At 53.9% G+C, this 18,947-nt stretch overlaps 1 protein-coding gene across 1 annotated transcript; it reads right to left on the reverse strand.

The window, feature by feature from the left end:
• Positions 1-2,251: 2,251 nt before the first annotated feature.
• Positions 2,252-14,388, reverse strand: ANKRD34A (ankyrin repeat domain 34A). Its single transcript, XM_019556005.1, has 2 exons — positions 13,869-14,388; positions 2,252-8,253 (listed from the first exon to the last, which is right to left on the reverse strand). The coding sequence occupies exon 2, from the start codon at positions 8,158-8,160 to the stop codon at positions 6,592-6,594; it is 1,569 nt and encodes a 522-aa protein (XP_019411550.1). The 5' UTR covers positions 8,161-8,253; positions 13,869-14,388; the 3' UTR covers positions 2,252-6,591.
• Positions 14,389-18,947: the final 4,559 nt, after the last annotated feature.

Genomic DNA, 18,947 nt, shown 5'->3' on the forward strand with positions numbered 1-18,947 from the left:
CCCGCGCAGGGCGCCCCAACTCACCGCAGCAGCGAGCGGCCGGCGGGGCTAGCGAGGAGCTCGCCCTGGAAAGGCTCCCAGCCTGGATCGCCGCTATGGGGCTGCCCGTTTGTAAGGGTCCCGGGCTCTGAGGCTGGCGGTACGGCTGCTACAGGCTTCTCGACCTCTTTCCCAGCCGCTGAGCCCGACCCACCGCCACGTGCAGCCTGGCTGGAGGCAGGGGTGATGGGCCAGCCGCTCAGCCCTTGCTGGGCACATGGGGCAAGGGGCCCAGGATGGCCCAGTTCAGCTTTGGAGCTGCAACACCCCCCCCCCGGATGCAAGCTCTAAAGGGGCCTGGAGGTCCTGTCTGACCTCCCCGTTCGCCTTGGAGGGGGTCCAGGATCTTGGGGTGGGCTGAACAGCCGCAGGCAGACCCCAGAGGATTTGGTCCAGCGCTAGAGAGCAAAGGAGCTGTAGTCTTGACCTCCCTGCCCTGCGCCCCCTGTTCCTCAGCACCACTGCAGGTTGGCCCCGCGAGCTCCGAGCCTTGTGCATGCAGGGGATTGACTGCTTCCAGCCCTGGCAGCAGGCTAGCATCTGAAACACCTCAGGAGGAGGTGCTGTTTCCCAGCAGCAGAGACCAGAAATCCCGCAGTCTGTCTGCAAGCTGAGAGCTCCCACAGATGGGCCAGGAGGACCCTTGCCACCACTGTATGAGCTAAGCTCCAGCCTCCAAACCTGTTTGGGCCTGGCTGGCCCCAGGAGGCGGGGGTCCCCCTCAGGCAGGGGGTGAGTCAGAGCCAGGCGCTTCTGCCGTGATGAATAAATCAGCAGGACTGTGAATAATTCATCTGTGTTTTGCAGCCGCACGGCTGCCCACTTCAGCCAGTGTCAGCTCCAGACCCAGGGGTCCTAGTAAACCATCCTCCCAGCGCTCCCAGCCCCCTGCTCCGACCCAGGCCTGGGAGTCGGGAATTTGCATTGGCCTTTCCCCAGCACAGGAGAGGTGTTTTCCCACAGTCCGGCTTGGGACGAATGTGGGACGAGGAGCCCGGACTCCTGGGCTCCACTCCTGCGTCCAGCGGGGGCATGAGCTAGAAGACAGAGCACAGGGATGGGGCCAGGACTCCGTGACTGTGGTGCTGGATCAGGAAGGGAGCGGTGGTGTTACCAATAGTACCCGGGGAGAGTGGGATACTATTTCAGTAGTACCCAGGGAGGGTGGGGTGGTCCTGGACAGGGTCCTACTGGAACCTGGAACAGAAACCTGGTCCTTAACAAATGGCTCCTAATCTAAGGACCGGAGTAGAAGCAGGGCACCAGCGCTCCTGGGTTTCTCCTCCAGATCAAGGAGCATGTCCAAGGTGGGGGGAGACGAGGACTAGGAGCCAGGACTCCTGGGTTTCATCCTCCCATCTGGAGGCAAGGCTTTCCTGCAGCGCAGAGTCCTGGGAGCCAGGATGAAAGGCGTCTGTTCCCAGCTCTGCCCCTGACACCCTCCAGGCCGGGATGCAGCGCTCACCTTTGGCAGGATTCACAGCTCCCATTTCCCAGGTGCTCGGAGGCCGCATCTGTTCAGCTCCGGCTGTAACAGAAACACCAGGGCTGTTCCTTCCAGCCCAGCCCATGAGACTCGGACCGTTTCCATCCACCCTTTCAATGTCACCAGCAGAACCCACCTGCCAAACCCTTTTCTTCACCCTCCAGCAGGGTCATTTCTCTCCCCAGCAAGTCACAGCAGAGATCCGAGCCCTCATGAAACTTTAATGCCCTGCTTGGCTGATTCTCTTCCCGGGCAGGGAACAGGCCTGGGGACACGGAGAGGCTGAGCTCAGAGGCATTAGCAAAGGCATCACACCTCTTCCAATTCAGCTGGGCTCTCTGAGCTGACAGAAGGGCTTCGGTGTGGAGCAGGCAGGAGGGAGGAGGGTCCAGCGGGCAGTGCGGAGGAGGCAGCCAGCTCCTGCTGACTCATCATGTCCTTCCTCCCTTAGCATCAGCACTGGGGAGCTCCAGGAGGGGCCCCGTGATTGGCAGCTCCTATCTCGGGATCTGGGGGAATCAAGGGGAAACCCTGGCTTTTCCACGGCTTCCCACCTTCCTTTCCTCGAGGTGGCACAAAACACAGGGGGAAAGCACAGTGTGTGCAGCCCTGCCCTGTGCTGCAGTAGCTCTGGGGAACCTGGCACTAGCACAGCATAACAGGGGACAGCCAACTCCCCAGGGGCCAGGCTCAAACATGGGGCCAGGTGCCCTGCTGTCCCTTCTTCTGGTACCACTGATCCAAGCGATGACCACAGCCATGCTACCTTGCAGCTGGTACTGGCAAGACATGGGTAAGACGCTGTCCTTGCTTTGTCATCTCGGCAGATCCGGGGGGGACAGTGGTGCTGTTGCACCCGACTTTGATTCCTACTCTACCCAAACTGCCTGGGAGGGGCAGCAGCTGTGCTGAGGGAGTCAATTGACTTCATGGCTTATTGTAATCCACTTATTCCTGCTAATCTTTTAAATCCATAGGTGTTAACAACCCTATGTGCTTGTTAATGGTCTCAGTGTTTCCGTATTCAAACCATCCTTTCTTCTGCAGTGTCCCTGTCTTAGGCCTTCCTGGTAAAGTCTCTCTCCTACTTCATAGCTCCACAGACTGCTTTTCGTTCAAGCTCAAAACCTGAACTCAAGTGTAGAAATGACTGACAGTGAAGTATTTCAGGCACTGTCAAGACGCTCAGAAAGGCTAGATTTTGTTGCCTGTAATTAAGATAGCTATGATGACAACAGGACCAATGAAATAATATCTTTTTGCCCATTTGTTGCCTAGCTTCACGAGCTTTTCAAATGCAATATATAATCTAACAAATAAATGAGCAGTCCAACAAAGTTATATTTGGTTTGGCTTTGAACTTAACCTGAATCAGGTAGCGCTGGGCCCCTAGCTTATTAGGAAAACGTCTAGTTTCTCTTTCACTGGAGAAAAACGTGTTGTGCTATGTGTATTGATGCAGCGCATCCTTTGAACCCCCCTTTTCAAAATCCTAGATCTGCCCATGACCTTTAGTTCCAATATAAACCAGCAAGAAGCAGTAGGTCCCTTCCCAAACCCCCTCATCCCCTGCATCCAAAAATGACCTGGGAGCCAGTCAGCTATGTTAGACTTTTATTCACTGATATGTCAAGAATAGGCAGTACCCCGGCACCCCCAATGCCACTGATCACTCCCTCTACTCAGGGTCTTCTCCTCACCCGCCCTCCCACACAGATGGGAGCAGCAGGGTCACTGGAGCTGGGAGCCCAGCTGGGGGGATCACAATGGATCTGCCCTTCCCATGTTGCTAGACTGATCTGTGGACTCCTCTGAGCCTCATCAACAAAGCCTGGGGGAAGCCACAGCCCCAAGCTGGGCTCGGTAGGGAAAGTGGGGCCTGCTCTGGAAGAGCCGACCCCTGTGCTTGAACCCTGATTGTCCGATAGTGCAAATCCCCGGGCAGAGATACCTTGATGGACCTTGCTGTGTGTGAGTGGGGGCAAAACTGACCGTGGCCAGGAGCTACATGGACCCTTGCCGGCTGCTGCAGCTGGGAAGGTGTCCCCTGGATAGTCCCAGCTGGCCAAAAGATCCAGCTGGAAATTGCTCAAGGCCCAAAGACCTCATATTTGGGTGGGTTTTGCTTTTGCAAAGCCTGGAAGACCCCAAACCTGCCCCTCAGGGTTGGATGAGGATGTCCTGAAGATGCTGCTGCATTTCTGCATTGTGAACTGCCACGGGTTTATAGTACAGCCTTCCCCACCCCCCATGGCTGCCTGTCAAAGACCTGAAGTGGGGGAGCCAGGGCAGCACCATACACACACGCATGGGCACACACAAACCAGTGAGGTTCCTATGGAGGAAAAGCGATTAGAAAACCCCCAGCGAGGCCGCTGCTGCCCAGGAGGTCAGCAGAAGGGGGAAGCGTTGTGCTCCTACGACATGGGCATGGGAGGAAGAGCGGGATAATACTGGAAGCTCACAGCGACCCAGTCGTTGCAGCAGTCGAGACAGCCCTATATTGGCACAGGCCTGGCATAAACATCTCCTGGGACTGAACTGGCAAGAGCATGGGCTCAAACCCACACCCATTAGACTTTCTTCTATTAGAGAGAGACACTCTCAACACTAGCTGCAATACAGCAGCTTTTGCAACTGCACGATGCATCTGGTCTCTAGTTGCATCTTTCCAGCCTGTTGACCCACAGCCCCAGGCCTGAGCACCCTCCCCTAGCTCAGTGGCAGTCTCCAAAGCCCAGTCATGCCACCACTGGGAAGAAATTCCCAGCAGTCATTCCTGGCGGTCAAGGAAGAGCTCATTAATTTTGCAACAAATTACCCCCAAATCTGGCAGCAAATAGCTTTGGATACAGAAAGGAACGAGGAGGGAACTCTTGAGTACTTCATCCTGGTCGATCAGATGCTGCCTCTTGAATATTTTAAGGCCAGATTCTCACTGGGTGTAAATCAGGAGCAGCACTAATTTGTACCAAGGATTCGGCCCTATGTTTCCAGCATGCTGCCAAATTGCGTATGGAGAAAACAGTGCAGCTTTCTAGGAGCGGCCAAAGAAGAAGCTAGAATGTGGTAGCTGTTGCAGAGTTGGGGACATCTGGTGATATACTTTAGTGCAAGCTTGCTGCCACACTCAGCAATGGAGCCATTTACCATGTTGCCACATCGGTTGTAATTGGGACGTTTCAGCGTCAACACCAAATTGAAATGAATGGGGGGATGTCCAGGTATCTTAGGGCTATTATTATAGGCTCTCAATAAGGCCACATGGCATCAGTCGCATGCCATCCATTCAAAAGACACTTTGCAGCCAATAAAGCTGCTTTCTGGGAACAAAAGAGGGGGGCAGCAAGGAGTTGGCACCTGCATATAAGCAGATCCTTGGGGCCTGACTACCATGCCCAGCCCTGGGGAAACTACTGATTCCTTTAGGTGTTTCCAAAACCGAGGTAAGCTACACGAGCGCTAACATATAGTGTGTTCAGGCACGAATCAAGCCACCCTAAATGCTACACCAGTGATTCTCAACCAGGGATCTGCAGCACCCAGGGGTGCCTTGAGATCCTTTTAAGGGTGCTGAGGACTTCCAAGCCGTTAGCCCTGTCAGGTGCACAAGCACGATTCACAAGATAAACCAGAGATTTCCTTTTGGCATCTGTAGCGTCAAAACCATTCTCATCCATCGTGGGCTGGCTGAGTTCTTTCCAACAGAATTGCTCTAGGACTTTTTCATAGTCAAATATGAGTGAAAGCTGAGAGCTGGCATCTCCGAGGGGGAGCCTGGAGTCTAAAAGAGTTGAGAAGCCCTGTGCTATGCCCTTTGCTTCAGCAACGTGCTGCCAAGACCCCTCTTTCCTCTGCCGTTGCTCTGTGCTTAGGAAATTCAAACTGTCCCGGCAGTGCCTAGAAGTCGAGGATTACAGGGGTGATTTTGAGTGCGGTGCTAATCCTATTGCTTTATCTAAGGTGGCGGCTCAGCCACAGACAGAATGCTAAATAAATTACAGATACTACTTAGCATTTATAGAGCACTTCTTATCCATGGACTGCAAAGCGCTGTACAGACACAGGTCGGTATCATTGCCCCCACTGGATCCAATGGGGAAACTGAGGCACGGAGGACGAGGGTGGGGGGTTGGACCTGTCCAAGGCCACACAGCAATCACAGACAGGAAAAGGAGCCAAGAGGCTATAGTTCCCCTGTACCCTTAACTCTGACCACTTTCCTCCCCCACCGGGAACAGAAGCTGTGGCCTGCATCGGGCCATAGTGGGGCAGTGCCTCAAGTGCTGAGTGCCTCATCTTGAGGTGTGTCAGAGCGGGTTGATCTTTCCGAGGCTGGAGGAGCAGGGGGGATCACTTTAAAACAGCCCGAGTCAAGCCCCCAAAGCCAGTCCCCTTTACTCTGACCCCTCAACAGCATTTCCCTCCCCACGATGAACCTAGAAGTCCGGGCTCAATCCATATGACAACTATTAATATTGCAGGGAGAAGCAGGTGGCCTGGCAGGTCCCCACAGCTCTGCCCAGTAGACAGCAGCAGCTGGGCCAAGGAAATAAGCTTGGATCCCTCTGGATGAAAGCCCAAGAGACGTGGGAACCTCTCACTCCCAGACCGGGCTGATCTGGGGGGTCCTCTTCCTTTCCACATCCCCTTCGGCTTCCTGACTGGGATAACAGATGCTGTCGGACGCACCCCGGACAGCCACGCTGGGGAGTCTGGAAGCCCGGTCAGCGTGACTGAGAGTCACCCCCAACCCGGCGGGCGGCATCAGAGCCTCGATGGCTGGAGCTGGCCGCTGTCCAGTAGCTCCCAGTGGGCCCAGTTGTTCTGGGAAGCAGCCCAGCCCCGGAGCGGTCCTGTTCTGGTCCAGTTCTTCTGGCAGGGCCTGGCATTAGGATAAATACATGTGGGAGGCAGGGGACGGGGGCGGGCGGTGGAAAGCAGCAACCCAGGGACTGCGAGAGGCTGCCCAAGGTGGGGAGAAGATGGGGAGCTCTGGCCATCTCCCGCAGCCTCTCCCCAGGCAACGGGGCCCAGTTGCAACGGGGCTGTGGGTTCTGGCTCCTCTAGCTGGTCGGGTCGCCCTGGGCCAGCAGGTTTTGGAAGTTGACCAGCTGCTTGATCTGCTCCGTTTGCATAGAGTGCCTCCTCATCAGCTTCTTCTTGCTCTTGGGAGAGGTGGGGGCCACGGGCACGAGCCCCCGGTGCCCGGGCGAGGGGGGCCTGCCATTGGACCGGATGTCGGGGATGGGTGGGTGCGGGTTGACGTTGAGTGGGGGCAAGAAACCGGGCCGCGTGTGGGCGATGTGGTCCAGGAGCATGGTCGCGGAGCCCCGTCTCTCCAGCAGCCCTGGGGAGCGGCGCCGGCCCGAGAGTGGGGACACGGCGCTGGGGATGCTCTCCAGGGACTCCCGGGAGGAGCTGGTGGGCAGCGTGAGGGGCGAGGCGTTGTACCTCCTCCTCTCCAGCGAGACCCGGCCTGAGTCGGGCGAGCCGGGGATGGAGTCGGGGCAGAGGTGCGAGTCGGACTCGTAATGCTCTCGCCGCGTCAGCTTGTGGTGGGCCGTGCCCCGCAGACCGTGCCCTGGCGGCCCCCCGCTCTCCTGCGCCTCCGGGGCCGTGTTACGCCGCGACAGGGGCTGGTGGAGGTGGCTGAAATGGACCTTCTCGGCCCAAGGCGCCTCAGGGCCTGCGCCTTCCTCCGCCGCGCCATCCTGGGGGGCTGCCACCTTGAAGCATGAGGGCTCCTGGCCCTCGATACTGTGCCGCCGCGACAGCAGGGCCCTCTTGGTGAGGCTCAGGCCGTTCATCTCGGCCGTCACCCTCTCCTCTGGCGTCCGCGCCTTCTCGGCGTGGGGGGCAGCCAGGACGGAGGGCGCCACCAGCCCCCACGGCTCGGAATTGAGCCTCTTCAGCTGCTTGGCCCGGCCCTTGGGAGGCGGTGGGGCCACCGGCACTTGCTCAGAGGACCCGTCTGGTCCTGGCAGCGATGGGGGGCAGCTCAGCCGCGTGGCCATGGTGAAGTTGAAGACGTCTCTCTCCTCCTCTTTCTCACTGGCCCCGGGGGACTGGGACGTGCGGACCTCGATGTCCGAGGGCGACATGCACAGGGAGGGCGACGGCTTCTCCTCCAGCCCCGGGGATGGGGGCGAATTTAGGTACTGCTTGGTCTTCTTGGTGCCCGAGGGGGACGTGTCAGTGGTGATGATGATCACCTCCTTGCCCTTGGCCTTGCAGGCATCCAGCAACACCTGCAGGGTCTCCCGGTCACCCCGGTTGATGGCGTACACCAGGGCAGAGGCGCCCGAGTAGTCCTTGGCACTGGGATCTGCCCCATGCTCCAGCAGCACCGATGCCACCGACGGGCCGGCCTGGTTGGCGCAGGCGTGCATCAAAGCCGTCTTGCCCGTCTTATCGGGGATGTTGGGGTCGGCCCCGTTCTCCAGCAGGTACCTCACCATGCGGGGCTTGTTGTGGGGGTCGTCGTAGCGGGCCAGGCAGGCGGCGATCAGGGGCGTTTCCCCCTGGGCATTGCCTTCGTTGATGTAGGCTCCCCCCTCCAGCAAGAGGCGGGTGAGGCGGAACTTGCCCTGCCCCACGGCCTTCAGCAAGGCATTGCCTTCTGTGTGCAGCATGGCGGTGGGGCGCTCACCGCTGGGTGGGGGTGGCCTGGGGGAAACTGAGGTTGGGGGAAGCAGGGCTGGGCCTGGCCCAAGGAGAACGCATGCCTGGGAGGAGACAGAAGAGAGAAAGGAAGTCATGACATCTCGCAATGCATCCTTAAACCATCCTGCAGCCACCCCTCGGCTGGAGCAAAGCCGGTGTTTAATAGCCAGGTAGCCATATGGCGTGCAGATTTACGGCGGCCACCTCTGGAGTGAGGTTTGTTTAATCCAGTCCCAGCCCCTGGATGGTGGTAGCACAGCCTGGGATGTGCCTCTATAAAAAAATCCCCCTTTCTTCACCCAAAATCAGATGCCCCAAGAGACGTCCGAGGGCAAAACAACCCTTGTCTCAGCATCCACCCTTGTCTGCCCCTGGCAGCTGCATTAAAATAAGGGCATTAACGGGCAACAGGAGGGCATTAAAATAAGGAGCTGACTCACTCCACACACCTCATGTGGGGGCATCTGGAGAGGGGGTGATGCTCGGCAGAAGCAGCTGCTGCTTCCAAACCTGGCTAAAAATCCTAGGGGGCTCAGATCCCCAGATCTCCCACAGACACCCAGCTGGGCAGCCGTTCCTACGGGTCCAGTCACCCATGCTGTGAGGAAACAGAGGCAGGGTGGGGCAGGGGCAAAGCAGGGTTGTGAGATGGGGAGGGTTCAAAGAAGAGATTGCAAGGGTGGAAGGGAAAAGTGAAGGCAAGAAAGAGAATCAGGGGAGGTAGAGAAAGCAGGAAGGGAAAAAGGACCAGGAGGAGGTGTAGAGACAGGTAGAAGGGGAGAGGACACAAGAAGGCAGGAATGAGACAGAGGATGAGTAGAGTGGGGGGCTGGGGTCTTCTTGGGGACCCTGGCTCACCCATTTCCACCCACCCCAGGCTAACTAGCAGCATCCCACAGGTCTTTGGAGGCTGGCGCGGTCCCCCAACCCAGAGGTTGATTGAATCAGGGGCTTTGAGATGAATGGACCCAAGAGTCTTGCTCTCAAGGGACAAGAGCGAGGTGACACCACAAGCTAAGCAGACTTGGCAGGGATCTGGGTAGGAGACCTGCCACTTGCGCTTGTGAGTTGGCTCTTTTTGTGCAAGAGCTGGTACTCTGGCCTGGGGGCTTCTTCACGTCCTGTCCTAAACAGTTAGAGAGCCTTCTCGTGCAGAAAGCGAGCGCCGTGTCATGGTCAGAGTAGGAGACGACGAGCCAGGACTCCTGGGCTCCAGGCGCAGCTCCAGAAGAAAGCGGCTGGAGCAGCAACGGAGGAAGCAGAGAGTTTGGAAATCCAACCTCAGGTGATTTGCCCAAGATTATCCAGTCAGTCTGTGGCAGAGTCAAGTCCTGGTATGTGGGTACAGCAGAACAGGTGTGGGGTATGTGACAGCGTATGAACCCAGGTATGTCAATGGAAAGTACCGGGGGTGGGGAGGTCGGGTGCCTATAACCCCGCGCTGTCCCGAGAACACACGTTCCAGTCCTGCTGGCCACGCAGTTAGCGAGTGGGGCTGGCCAGGCCTGGAGAGGACTTTGAGGAGCACATGTCAGCAGAGAAGCAACAGGGGATTTAAAATAGCTGGGCTGGGATTTTCAGTGGTATTTGGATGGCAAGTTCCCGTTAACACTAACATCATCGGGATAGCCAGATCCTTGCAGCAGCCTGGAAAATCTCAGTCTGTCTGTCCTCGTAGACACTCATCCCTGCTTGTGTTGTGGTGTCACTTCGGCAGCCATCCACGCACCAGCACACAAAACAGGGGGAGGATCCCGGAGCCGTTTGTCATTTGAAAGACGAGGGTGCTTGCCAGCTCAGCGGCCCGCTACAGCCGCTTTGTCATTAGCACGCATTAATTTCCTCATTACCTCTAGATTTAGCTTGTGGTTGCCACATCTTTCTCCAGGGAGGAGAAGACAGTGAAGCTGCTATAATGGGCTGAGCCTGGGCCAGGGGGTTTGGGCTGCCACATTTTATTCCTAGTTGCACAGGGAGCGCAGACGCAGGGGTAGCACATAAGTTTCGGAGGGAAGACGGTGGGGTTTGGTTCCTAGCTGTATGGGAGGAGAGCATAGGTGCTGGGATCCGGGTGTCTGGGTTCTGCTCTAAGCTGTAGGAGGCAGCGCTGATTCATGGTTAGAGCAGGCAGATGGGAATCAGGAGTCCTGGGTTCGCATTTGTTGGCCCTGCCACTGACTAGTAGGACAAGTCCTTTCACCTTTTTGTGCCTCAGTTTCCATGACAATAGACCAGGGATGACAAAAGCTCACTTGTCTGTCACAAATTACTTTGAGGTTTCTACCTGGGGGCTCCCAAGATGCCTCAAGGAGTGAGGTGGGCTCCTAATGCTCCTAGCTCCCCACCACCTCTTCTGAAAATCCCAGCCCCAAATGCATTAAACAAGAGCGTGGTGCAACTCCCACAGAGCTTCTCTCTGGACCATCGTGGGCTGTGCCCAGGCCTGAGGCATGACGCACTCTTCTGAGTTGATTATTTCTCATCTCTTCTATTTGGAGCACCAAGCAAAAATACACCATGGCAGGGGGAAGGGTGTTAGAGAAAAGAGATGGATGCATCCGAGATGTGGCAGTCTCTGAAAGCCCTGCATATGTTCCTTGACACAGAGCAGCCACCGGACCAGCAGACGCCTGACAAAGGGTTTCGCAGACATCAGGGGTCTCGTGTCTGGCCTCCAGAGGATGCATCAGCTCTCGGGCAGTCTTGTGTCTTCTCTGCAGGCAAAAGGTCCCTGAATGATCTGTCACGACCTCTGTGAAGATACCCAGGGTATCTCATTCATCATCTGCCCCTCTGTTGCCGTGATGCTCCTTCCAGGGAGCTTTTTCAGGAGCCCTGTGGATCTAGTCCCTGCTTCGTCAGTGTTTGCCTCATCAGGGTCAGTGGGTTTCAGTGGCTGTATGATATGGGTGGAGTCAAAGGGGGCATTAAAAATAAAAGCTTGGGGCTAGGCTTGGACCTCTGCTGTGCAAAAGAGGCTCAGCTCCATTGCAATCAAGCAGCCAGTCCACCCAGGTGGGTGCAAGTGGTCATGGCCCCCGGCAGTCAGAGGGCCAGCTTCCGAAATCAGCACAACGGCACTGATTTGCAGGAGATGCCAATTAGCTATAGCTCCACCAAAGTCAGCGGGCCAGGTCCGCAGGTGATGTGAGTGGGTACTGAAACCAAGGGGATGGGCTGCTATGGATCTGCATTGGTGCATCAGAGTCTGTGGGATTCAGCCATCCTTTCTTGGTGTCCGTGGGCCCAAAGCTCAGCCACAGAAAGGCCATTGCTCCAGCAACTTCCATAGGGCCATGCTGACTTTCACCATGCACGTATCTGACCTGCTCCATTACTTTCCCAGAGTATTTCCCCCTCCTTTACTTCCCTGGCACAGAGAGTCCAACATGCCCTTTGGACCTGATCGTGCACTCCCTACCTGACATAGGCCCAGCCCCCAGCACGTAGGAGTAACACTTTGCTCATCTCTGAGGTCTCAAGGGCTGTAATATCATGGAGTCCAAGAGATCCATGGATCAACCTGGGCTCTGATCTCACCACAAAAGACTTCCTTCATGCCCACAAAGTTGCTGAGCCTTTCTAGTGTTCAGAGTGATTTGGGTAGCCGGGGCTCTTTATCTCAGACCATATAGCCCTAATGGGTTTTAATCCTAATAACCACTTCCCCAGGGAAAGGGATGGATTATTCCCCTTCTGTAGCTGGACACCTCAGACACAAGGGAAGATGAAGTGAGTTGCCCAAGGCTCCACTGGAGAGTATGTAGTAGAGAAAGGAACTGAACTGCAGCTGTTATAGTCTGAGGCCAGTGCTCTACCCACTAGACCGGCTATTCTCTCATAACAGGGCCTGCATCAGTGATAGACCAGCAGTGATGCCCCCTCTTGCACATTTCTAGGGCTGTGCAAATGAATGAGGAATGACCTCTCCTCCTTAGTAGGTTTTCTGAGCTCCACCACAGGCACTTGGAGGAAATCTATGAAAGCTGTATATCACATCAGAAAAATCTATATGTCATGCTGGGGCATAATAAAGCATGCAATTTCTTCTTGGGATTCCTATAACCCCCGGATAATTTATTCAATATGAACACCAGCTAAATCAGCTATGGTTTAGTAGGATCTCACTTTGCTTCTCTTCATAGGATCTGTAAGTATTGAAAAAGCCCATTTTGCCTTCGGAGTCTTTCAGAGGAAAATCCTTTGCTTTGTGCTGTAAAACCCACAGCCGCTTTGCAGAAGATGGAGCAGGGTTTTTTGTTTTGTTTCGTTTTGCCCTTTTTAACCTTAAAAAAAAAAACATTCCAGGCACAGCAACAGGGCTTCGGTGAAGTGACAGGAAACAGAGGGTTAAAGCTGTTACAGAGAGATTCAGAATAAAGGCATGCAATGAATGAAGAAGGGAGGAAAAAGAAGAGGAAAAATACAGCTGGATTCTTGGTCTTTTTTGGGGGGTTTTAGCTGGAAAATGAAGGGATTTCAGGAAATTGCTCCAAGCTCATGAGGAAAGCCCTGTGGATTTTAGCGGAGAGCTGATCAGATGAGAATCCATGGGAAATGGAATTCATTCAGGCATCTTTTCCCCTGTGATTTTAGATGCAAAGTTTGGGGGTTTCTTTCCTGGGGGGGGGGGATAAGAGAATGAGAAGGGGAATATTTTGGTCCGAATTAATAAGGGACTTCCAGCCTTGGCAGGTTACATAACCGCCTAAATGAGAATGAATAAAACCAATTGAACGGCGTGAGAGAGAGAAATTATACTATCTATACTGTATGCCTACAGTATATCAACTGCATATATCATACATCATACACACACACACACACACATGCACACACACTCTGTGTGTGTGTGTATATATATATGCAGTTGACATACTGTAGGCATACAGTATAGATAGTATAATTTCTCTCTCTTGCTCCATTCAATTGGTTATATACAGCTATGTACAATTGGTTATATGCAGTTACATACAATTGGTTATACATACAGTGTATATATATATATATGTATGTGTGTGTGTGTGCGTGTGTGTGTATATATATATATATGTATGTATATAATTTAAAGGAACTTCTAATGCTGAATATTATAGTTCAGAATGCACTGGGGGAGAGGGAGGCACTGGAATTAAGGAATAATTTTCTCCCACTTCTAATTGTATGAACAGGTGGTTTGAAAGCAATAAAGCATCTAGCAGCAATAAAACATTATTAGATTTTAATATAAAACAGATTTCTTGGTCAGTTGGCAGGGACCAATTAAAATAGTAAGGGACCTGGGCAGGTGAGAAAACAGACCAACACCTGAGTAGACATACAGGCACAGAGAAAATCATCGTGACGATAATATTGCACATTCATAACCAATAATTAATCTCTAATTGCATGCAACCCAAGAACTCCAGCAAGGCAGGTTGGTCTGAAAACCAACAGTGAATGAGGCTTGGGGTTTGGGGATAAACTGACAGTCATCTGGACCGACAGACCAGATCTGATAATCTTCCCCATCTCCTTATACATTTTAGCATAAAGGCAGCCCCCAGTGCACCAGCCTGCTGAGATGCTCAGTTCCAGCAGCAGCTGCGGGAGAGCGGTGAAACGGGCAAAGGAAGATGCACTATATTCTGTAACAGTCCTCTCCTTTTTTCCCTTTTTTTAAAGAGAAGCATCATACCTGGAGCCCTCCGGATCTCGCCTGTCACCTCCTGCCAGCTCCTTGGGGCCACATGCTTCTGCCCCCTCCAGAAAGGAAAGCAGGGACCTGCAGCTCTTTCATGTCTTAAGCTCTTTGCCACACATTCATGCACCATGTGTGTGTGTATGTGGGGTGCGTGTTTGTGTGTGCACACACAGGTGCTTACATTAAAAAAAGAAAGAAAAGAAAAAGATCTGTCTCCTTCATCCAGAGACTGGGAATAAATAAATGGGAGGAAAATCATTCAGTCCATCGCAGCCCCTCTGTACAGTTTTGGGTAGCATCGCTTCTGTGTCACACAGCCACACACACACCCCCCTTCTGGCTGCAGCCCTGCAGATATGTTACTGAGGTCTGGTGTCTCTCAGTTACCGTCAGAGACCTCCGGGTTCTTTGCTTAGACAGCTCCGAGCTGCTATTTTTAGCTCCTTTCCCATAGAACAGAAGTAGATATTCCATTAAAATACACCGAGAGATAACACTGCACCAATATACATAGGAATCGGTCCGCCTCCTCTCACCTCCCCCTCCTCCCTTCCCTGATTCTCTTCCACTGGTTATGAATTATGCTCAGTCCTGGTCAAATCTGTCTCTCCAACCCCTCCATGTAGGATGCTATGAATGAGTACAGTGCTCTGTACTGTACTACAAGCGCAGGCCTTTTGCCTGAACAGTGCAGAGGCCTGCGCTCCCCTGTTTGCCCACGGTCCTGCCCAGCTGAGATGGGAGCCTTGTTGTGCTCGAAGCTGAACACACAGTGAGAGGGTCCCTGACCCTCCAGAACAGCGGATGGGAGGGGAAACTGAGGCACAGAGCTGGGGCATGGCTTGCTGAAGCTCACGTAGCAGAGCTGAGCATGTGGCCCCCGGTGTCCCAAGTCTCAGGCCAATATTTTACCTGCTGCCTTCTTCTTCGCACCCCTATACGTGACTGACAAGGTGCAGGGAAAATCCTTCTTCGCAAGCTTTTTGGAATTTTGGGGGCATTTTTCCATATATTCGAGTTGGTTTAATAAAAGACATCAGATTTACCCAAAAAACCTTGTCTGCCTATGTCCTTGGACCAACACGGCTACAACCTACACCCCTGTGACAAGGTGCAGGACATGGGAGCCCTGGGCCCTGGGCCTGCAGGCAGGGTTTAAGATACTCCACGCCTTGCTTCATATGGTCATTTCAGAGTCTCATCTTCAACCTCATCCTGGGCCTGGGTGGGATGTGCTACCCGGTGCTTAAATCAGGGCTGCTCAGCTCTGCCCTGTACAGATCCAAGACCCTCCCCTTCCTCCCTGCCTCAGTTTCCCTATCTGTATAATGAAGGAATTGATGTTGGTCAGCATCTGCAAAGTATCCTGAAACACAGACACAGCACCGGTGATTCTCTCCCCCTCTAAATGATTTCCTTCTGCCCTTTCCAAAGCAGTGAGTGCATGAAGGGAACAGGTGAGATACAGCCAAGGGTTGGCAGGGTCAGGCGATTTGCAGGCAGATGTGCTGATGGGCATGTGCCTCTGCATCCAGCGGAGCCTGTGACAGGCAGCCTGCACACTTCTTCACACCTGCCTTGCACTGTTGCTATGGTTACCCTGCCTAATTATATTCCCTCTTGCTCCCTGCCCCAGGTTCTCAGCCAACCAGGTGGCAGCAGAAGACAAAATCCATTTCCTTCCTAATTTGTTAGCCTTTGATTTTAGCCCAACTCTGTGACAGCAGGATGTAAAACAGAGTTACTGTCACTGCGGCATTATCAGCAGTGCTAGGCGCTGTACAGCCTCTGCTTTGTAGTGGGACAGTGATATTGGCTTGCGCTGTGATTTCTTTTTTTTACCGATGCCGCAGTCCTACCCACTAACGTGGATATGGCTACACCGATATAAAAGTGCTTATTGCACTATGTAGGTGCAATGGCTGAGGAGTGGGTGTGCAGCTGGCATGAAGGGCTGTGTACTGCTGAACGCAGGAATGTACGTGCCCAAGGGCATATCCACCCGGAAGGACTTGGCTAGCACTCTTGGACCCCGAAAAGTCTATCAGCACCAGGCACACTGTCTTCTCACCGCTGTGTGTGCTGAGCGGGTCTGGCTCACCCCAACCACTGACCAGGACCATGAGTTTAATAAAGCAGCACAAGGGTCTGCAGGACCCAGCTGGGCAATCCTGATCTCCCAGGATTCAACGCCTGCAGCTCTGAGCCCTCCTGCAGTGGAGATGCCCCAAGGGGCCCCAGAGCTTTTGAAGGAGCATGGGACCAAACCCCTTTGGAAATCCCAGATGACATCTCAAGCAGGAGAAAGAACAGGTCTTTGAGGTGAACCATGAAGCAAGGGAAGCTGGGCAGGGGAAAAGGGCCACCTATCCCTTCCCTGATCTTTCTTTCTCTCCCATCATCTCTTTCCCTTCCTTCATCCTCCTCCTTTGGTTGCCTAGGCAACTTCACAGCTGGGCACAGTATCCCAGGGCGACGGTCCTGCTGCTGAGCAAGGATAGATCCCAGCGCCCTGGAAATGGGAGGTGGGAGCGAGGTGCCTCTCTGTCCCTCTTTGCATCCCTGCACAACTCAGATGCAGGTGGTTATTTTGGGGTCGAGCTGGCTTATCCTCTGCACCCCCCCACCCCCAGCTCCTGCATTGCTATTTTTGGGCAGCACCAGGGAATGAGATGAATCACTCCAGTGCACACAGCCAAGGAGCTGCTTGAAAGTATCGCGGTTGGGGTGGGGGGAGAGGCTGGCATTGAGAGGAACCGTGGTGGTGCCTCATCCTGCTCAGAGGGGCTGGGGGCTCTGCCACCCTGGATAAGGAAGACATTTCAAGGGACAGAAACCCCCTCCCCTGGACCTGATCTGTGGTGCTTACACCAATACCCATCACCGTGGTATCTGGGCACTTTATTGTGATCTTGAATGTATTCACCATCAACCTCTCTGCACACCAGGGCAGTTCCATCATTCCCCCTATCCGTTTTTTGCACAGCAGGTTTAAATGAGGTGCCAAGGCCACGTATTGGCCCTTGGTGTCAGAGCTGGAACTTGATCTCAACTTTCCTGACGAGGCGAGCTTTTCTTTCCCTACAGCTCCTTCCATTCACTTGGATTGGAAGGACTAGCTTAAATGTAGACAAAACTCCTGGGTTAGAGGTGATATCTTTCATTAGGCCAACTAAATAGTTGCAAAAAAATGTTTTTGCAACTATTTAGTTGGTCTAATGACAGATATCACCTCTACCCCAAGAATTTTGTCTGCCTATGTCCTTAGACCAACACAGCTACTACTGCTACAGCTTAAACATAGTAACTGACCTCCCAGGGCAAGGGTCAAGCAGGAGGTGGTGTCGAGAAAGCACTATGAGGACAGAACATCCCCTAGCAGCCAGATCCAGGACTTCAGTGCCTTGGGCTGGCAGGCAAAGCAACTAGCTTTGGTGCTTGGAGGAAGCAATAGGAGAAAAGCCTGGCAGAGCAGGGCCTATAACTACATCTGCACAGCTCCCCTTTGCTTCGGCACTGACCCCAACACAGCCAATATGAAGGGCAACCTCCTAATTGCTCTGATCTCAATACAAAGCTTTGCCACAGACTTTAGCAGAGTCAGGACTTCACCCACAGCTATTTCAGGGGCTGGAGCTCCATGTCACCCCACGACTCTGGGAGGGTCTTGGTGGAAAGGATCAAGGTGAGTGTACTGGTGTTCTTCTGCTGCTCTCTCCTTGGTGAGCCTATTCCCTCCTCAGCTGCCTGGTGATGGGAAGTTGCAGCAGAGGGAACAGAAGAGGCCGGGGGCCTCGGTTATCTGCAGGCAGGAGATAGTTTAGCCTCCCCTTGATTCCCCAGGTAAAAATACCTGCAGCCTTCCTGGGCTCATCTCCTGGGGTTACCCATTAACCCTTTGCTCGAGATGGCAGTGCACTAACAGGCCGAGGCCTCCTGCTAACTGGACAAATATATTTGGGGGTGCAGTGCTGGCCAGCAGTGCTCCACACCCCCTGTTCTCCCAGCCCCGGGTTCCCTGCATGCACACCTTCATCGATGGCTCTCCATCCCAGCCCCAAGGCCTTTGCAGGCAGGCAGAAGCAAGACAGCAGGGAGCTCAGCAATCAGAGGAAGAGGGGGAGTGAAATTTCAGCAAAGAACAGGGCATATGGATGTGCCTTCCTGAAACCATCCCTCTCTCGGCTATTTATATCTGTGCAACTGTGAGCAGATCTGGCTCCCAAGATGCGTGTGTGTGAGTGTGCACAGAGGAAGAAGTTCTACCTTCTTTATCAGTGCTCAATATTAGCAGGAACAGAATGGCCTCCTGCATCAGACCGGAGGCCCTTCCAGCCCAGTCTCCTGTCTCCAAAAGCAGCAAGTAATTAATGCTTTAAAGAATCTGGGAACTAGCATGTAGGTAGTGATACACCTCCAGCCTGACCTTCCCAGCCACCACTGGCAGGATGCATGTATGTACATCCCCAACTGCTGTGTGTAATAGCCCCTGATGGACCTGGTGACCATGCATTTGTCCAATTTAGCAGTCCTCATTCTTTTTTAGACTTGAGGCACACTTCAGAAAACGTCAGCTCCGAGTCTTCGCTTGATTTTTGACGACAGAAAAATCCCGGAGCAATTCCTTTGTTGCAAAGACCGCGGCAGCTCCGAACGCTCTTTGAAATCTCTTGGGTTTCCTCTTGCAAATCGCCTGCACGCACCTAAGGGCACTAACATGGTGCGGCGCCCACAGCACCTCCACAAGGCTCTCAAGGCACCCCGGGCACCGCAGTGCCCTGGCTGAGAATCACCGGTCCCATCTCACGCGGGATTTTTCTGTCTCGGCCCTACCCTGCAGCCACAGGAGCCTCGGGGTCCATCAGGGTGTAATGGCCGATTCAGGGGGAGCTCCCTTTCCTTGGGGCTGCCCTGGCCTAGAGGGGGAGCAGCCGGTTTCTTCCACTCCACAGCTGGCTTTGCACCCCCACAGCAGACCTTACATACGTACCTCCCCCCCAAGCCAGCAGGGACACATCTAGAAACCTCCACAGTCAAACTCACCAGGGACTGGGACACTTTTTTTTTTTTTTT

This window comes from Crocodylus porosus, unplaced genomic scaffold, assembly GCF_001723895.1.
Source record: "Crocodylus porosus isolate Cpor-Errol unplaced genomic scaffold, CroPor_comp1, whole genome shotgun sequence".
In the NCBI taxonomy this organism is placed as follows: Eukaryota; Metazoa; Chordata; order Crocodylia; family Crocodylidae; genus Crocodylus; species Crocodylus porosus.